Source organism: Myiozetetes cayanensis, unplaced genomic scaffold (assembly GCF_022539395.1).
Source record: "Myiozetetes cayanensis isolate MyiCay16 unplaced genomic scaffold, myiCay2020 scf1054, whole genome shotgun sequence".
Taxonomy (NCBI): domain Eukaryota; kingdom Metazoa; phylum Chordata; class Aves; order Passeriformes; family Tyrannidae; genus Myiozetetes; species Myiozetetes cayanensis.
This window is the reverse complement of record NW_026086666.1, coordinates 8,360-13,739: the sequence shown is the minus strand read 5'-3', so window position 1 is coordinate 13,739 and position 5,380 is coordinate 8,360. Positions and strand designations below refer to the sequence as shown.

Below are 5,380 nucleotides of genomic sequence, written 5' to 3'. Positions count from 1 at the left end.
TCCCCAACCCCTCAATGACGTCCCCAACCCCCCAGGGATGCCCCCAACCCCCCAATGACGTCCCCAACCCCTCAATGATGCCCCCAACCCCTCAGAGATGTCCCCAACCCCTCAATGACGTCCCCAAATCCCCTCGACCATGTCCCCAACCCCTCAATGACGTCCCCCCTCTCCCCCTCCCCCCCCATCCCCAGGGCATCAGGTGCTACCTGTCCCCAACCCCTCAGTGATGTCCCCAAATCCCCTGACCATGTCCCCAACCCCTCAATGATGTCCCCAACCCTCCAATGGTGTCCCCAACCCCTCAATGACGTCCCCAACCCCTCAATGACGTCCCCAGACCCCCCAATGACGTCCCCAACCCCTCAATGACGTCCCCCTGTCCCCCAACCCCTCAGGGCACCGGGTGCTACCTGTCCCCAACCCCCCAATGATGTCCCCAACCCCCTGATGACGTCCCCAACCCCTCAATGACACCCCCAACCCCTGTCCCGTCCCCACCCCTCTAGTGTCCCCAACCCCTCAATGACGTCCCCAACCCCCCAGGGATGCCCCCAACCCCCCAATGATGTCCCCAACCCCTCAATGGTGTCCCCAACCCCTCAATGAGTGTCCCCAACCCCTCAATGATGTCCCCAAATCCCCTCGATCACGTCCCCAACCCCTCAATGACGCCCCCAACCCCTCAATGACGTCCCCCAACCCCCTCAATGGACTGTCCCCAACCCCTCAATGATGTCCCCAAATCCCCTGACCATGTCCCCAACCCCTCAATGACGTCCCCAACCCCTGATCACGTCCCCAACCCCTCAGTGGTGTCCCCAACCCCTCAATGAGCGTCCCCAACCCCTCAATGACGTCCCCAAACCCCTGACCGATCTCCCCCCTGTCCCCCTCCCACCCCCAGGGCATCGGGTGCTACATGTTCCGCATCGACGAGGCGGAGGTGGTGGACGCCACCATGCACGGCAGCGCCGCGCGCTTCATCAACCACTCGTGCGAGCCCAACTGCTACTCGCGCGTCATCCACGTGGAGGGCCACAAGCGCATCGTCATCTTCGCCCTGCGCCGCATCCTGCGCGGCGAGGAGCTCACCTACGACTACAAGTTCCCCATCGAGGAGCCGGCGGCCAAGCTGCCCTGCAACTGCGGCGCCCGCCGCTGCCGGCGCTTCCTCAACTGATTTACCCCTCCTTCTGGTCCTCCTGATCCTCCTGCCTGTCCTGGGGGGTCTGGGGGTGAAGATTTGGGGGTCACAAGAGTGAAGATTTGGAGGGCTCAAGAGTGGAAATTTGGGGGTCTCGAGAGTGGAGATTTGGGGGGTCTTGAGAGTGAAGATTTGAGAGTGAAGATTTGAAGGTCTCAAGAGTGAAGATTTGGAAGGCTCAAGAGTGGAGATTTGGGGGTCTGGAGGGTGGAGATTTGGAGGTCTCAAGAGTGGAGATTTGGGGGTCTGGAGGGTGGAGATTTGGAGGTCTCAAGAGTGAAGATTTGAAGCTCTCAAGAGTGGAGATTTGGGGGTCTGGGGGGTGAAGATTTGAAGGTCTCAAGAGTGGAGATTTGGGGGTCTGGGCGGTGGAGATTTGGGGGATCTCGAGAGTGAAGATTTGGGGGTCTCCAGAAGGTGGAGGGGGTTCCCAGGGGATGGTGGAGGTGGTAGTGGTTGGTTGAGGAGGAGGTAGCTGGGGGGTCAAGAAGGAGGCGTGTGGGGTTGACCAGGAGGAGTGGGGGTCGACCAGAAGACTTGGGGGTCAACCAGAAGACTTGGAGGTCAACTGGAAGTCCTGGAGGTCAACCAGGAGTCTTGAGGGTCAACCAGAAGACTTGGGGGTCAACCAGAAGACTTGGAGGTCAACCAGGAGTCTTGGGGGTCAACCAAGAGTTATGGGGGTCAACCAGAAGGCTTGGAGGTCAACCAGAAGTCATGGGGGTTAACCAAGAGTTATGGGGGTCAACCAGGAGTCTTGGGGGTCAACCAGAAGACTTGGAGGTCAACCAGAAGACTTGGGGGTCAACTGGAAGTCCTGGAGGTCAACCAAGAGTCTTGGAGGTCAACCAGAAGACTTGGAAGTCAACCAGGAGTCTTGAAAGTCAAACAAGAGTTGTCAAGGTCAACCAAGAGTCCTGGAGGTCAACCAAGAGTCGTGGAGGTCAACCAAGAGTCCTAGGGGTCAACCAAGAGTCGTGGAGGTCAACCAAGAGTTTTGTGGGTCAACCAAGAGTTGTGGAGGTCAACCAAGAGTTGTCAAGGTCAACCAAGAGTCTTGGAGGTCAACCAAGAGTTGTCAAGGTCAACCAAGAGTCGTGGAGGTCAACCAACAGTTGTCAAGGTCAACCAAGAGTCCTGGAGGTCAACCAAGAGTTTTGTGGGTCAACCAAGAGTTGTGGAGGTCAACCAAGAGTTGTCAAGGTCAACCAAGAGTCGTGGAGGTCAACCAACAATTGTCAAGGTCAACCAAGAGTCCTGGAGGTCAACCAAGAGTCTTGGAGGTCAACCAAGAGTCCTGGAGGTCAACCAAGAGTTGTCAAGGTCAACCAAGAGTTTTGGAGGTCAACCAAGAGTCCTGGAGGTCAACCAAGAGTTCTGGAGGTCAACCAAGAGTCCTGGAGGTCAACCAAGAGTCCTGGAGGTCAACCAAGAGTTGTCAAGGTCAACCAAGAGTCCTGGAGGTCAACCAAGAGTCCTGGAGGTCAACCAAGAGTCGTGGAGGTCAACCAAGAGTCCTGGAGGTCAACCAAGAGTATTGGGGGTCAACCAAGACTCGTGGAGGTCAACCAAGAGTCCTGGAGGTCAACCAGGAGTTTTGTGGGTCAACCAAGAATTGTCAAGGTCAACCAAGACTCCTGAAGTCCAACCAAGACCCCTGAAGGCCAACCAGAAGTTGAGGTGCCCCCAAAGCCCCCCGAGACCCCTCCACTCAACTGGGAGGACCCGAAAATCTTTGGGCTCAACCTGGAGCCCACCCAGTGCTCCCAAACCCCCCCAAGATGCCTCCAACCCCCCCCAAAACACCACCTGGAGACCCCCATCCCCCTTAGAGACCCCCATCCCCCTTAGAGACCCCCAACCCCCTCCCAAAAACCTGACCCTCCCCCCCCCAAAAATGGGTCCAGCCCCGCCCCTCGCGCGGCGCTTTTTGGGGCCTTTTTTTTGGGTGTTTTTTTTTTTGGTTTTTTGGGGTTTTCTCGGGGTTTTGTATCTTAATTTAAACAATAAAGACTCTGATTGGTCCCCGCAGCTCTCTGTTTGTTGGGGTTGTCGGGGGGGGTCCCAAATCCCTTCCCTGACCTTGGGGGACCCCCCAAAATCCTCAAAACCCCCCAAAAAATCCTCTGTTGTGGCCATTTTGGGGACTACAAATCCCATCATGCCCCGCGGCTCCCATAAAAGGGCATTGAAGCCCCGCCCACCCCCGGAACTACAACTCCCGTCATGCCCCGCGGTTCCCATAAAAGGGCATTGAGGTCCCGCCCACCCCGAACTACAACTCCCATCATGCCCCTCGGCTACCATAAAAGGGCATTGAGGCCCCGCCTATCCCGGAACTACAACTCCCGTCATGCCCCGCGGCTCCCATAAAAGGGCATTGAGGCCACGCTCACCCCGGAACTGCAAATCCCGTCATGCCCCGCGGCTCCCATAAAAGGGCATTGAGGCCACGCTCACCCCGGAACTACAACTCCCATCATGCCCCGCCCTCACGGCGCGGCCGCCATGTTGGATTTTAAAATTGAGGTAGAATCCTCTCCTTTTTTCCCCACATTTTTAGGGTTTAAACTGCTCGAAAATGCCCCTTTTTTGCTTCATTAGGAGCTGGAAATGCCCCTTTTTTGCCTCTTTAGGTGGTTTTTACACCCACCTCATAACTACAACTCCCATCATGCCCCACCGCCATTTCCCTCCCTCACGGCGAGGCCGCCATGTTGGATTTTAAACTGAGGTGAAATCCCCTCTTTTATTCCACATTTTTAGGGTTTAAATTCATCAAAAATGCCCCTTTTTTGCCTCTTTAGGAGGGTTTCTTCCCACCCCAGAACTACAACTCCCATCATGCCCCGCCGCCATTTCCCTCCCTCACGGAGAGGCCGCCATGTTGGATTTTAAACTGAAATGAAATCCCCTCTTTTATTCCACATTTTTAGGGTTTAAATTCCTAAAAAAAACCCCTTTTTGGCTTCGTTAGCAACGGGAAATGCCCCTTTTTTGCCTCTTTAGGTGGTTTTTACACCCACCCTGGAACTACAACTCCCATCATGCCCCATAGAAGAGAAATTCATTAACAGAGGCGTTAATTGAAAGGGGGAGGGGTTTATTGGGGGGTGAAAAAGGTTTTTGGGGGGTGGGAGGGGCCTTTGGCAGCCCCTCCCCACCCCCAAATCTCACACGAGCTCCCCTGAGGGTCACGAGGGCTCGGGGGCACCTGAGGGGAGGGGTCGAGGTCGGGGAGGTCGGGGGAGAGGTTTGGCCCCTCCCCACTTTCAGGGACAACCCCTTTTGCCCCTCCCCATTTTTCCCACCCCTTCCCCCATTTTCCTGCCCCTCCCCACTTTTAAAGCCCCTTGCAACCTCTCCCCAATTTCCCACCCCTCCCCACTTCTAAGAGACCCCTCCCCACTTCCATAGACCCCTCCCCCATCTCTGCCCCTCCCCACTTTTAAGGACCCCCCCAAAGCCCCTCCCCACCCATTAACCCATCCTTGACCCCCAAGAACCATTCCTTACCCTCCCCCACCCCCCAAACCCACCCTCACCCTTCCCCTTCACCCACTTAGGGCCCCTCCCACCTCAAAAATCATCTCTGGCCCCTCCCCACCTTTAGGCCCCTACCCCCAACCCTCCCCCTCACCTCCTCGCAGCCCCCAAGGCTCCACCTCCTCGTAGGGGTGGGACCAATCACCTGCAGGGGGTGGGGAGGGGTCACAGGTCGGGGGAGGGGGTGGCACCCCAGCCTCTTCCCCACTCCTTTCAACCCCTCCCCACCCCCAAAACAAACTCACCCTGGGGAGGGTCCCAGAGGTCGCTGGGGCTCGAGGACCCTCGGGGTCACCTGAGGGAGGGGAGGGGGAGGGAAGAAGGGGGAGGGCATTTGTGAGACCCCTCCCCAATTTTCCACCCCCTCTCTCTCTGGGATTTCCCTCCCCTGCCCTTTCCCCTTCCCCAATTTTGGGGACCCCTCCCCACTCTCAGGGCGTCTATCCTGCCCCTCCCCACCCTCAGGGCCCCTCCCCCTTGAATCCCTTCTTACCCCTCCCCACCCTCAGGCCCCTCCCCCACCCTCGAATCCCCTCTCCAACCTCCCCTCACCCTCTTACCCTTCCCCACCCTCGAATCCCTTCTTGCCCCTCCCCCACCCTCAGGGCCCCTCCTCCACCCCCTGGT

The 5,380-nt window shown here is 57.5% G+C and overlaps 1 protein-coding gene across 1 annotated transcript; it reads left to right on the top strand.

Moving 5' to 3' along the window:
• The first annotated feature begins 900 nt into the window (after positions 1–900).
• On the top strand, positions 901–1,513 carry LOC126635058 (histone-lysine N-methyltransferase 2B-like). The gene has a single exon (XM_050305980.1). It carries the CDS (start codon positions 923–925, stop codon positions 1,181–1,183), a length of 261 nt encoding a protein of 86 aa, XP_050161937.1. The 5' UTR covers positions 901–922; the 3' UTR covers positions 1,184–1,513.
• Positions 1,514–5,380: the final 3,867 nt, after the last annotated feature.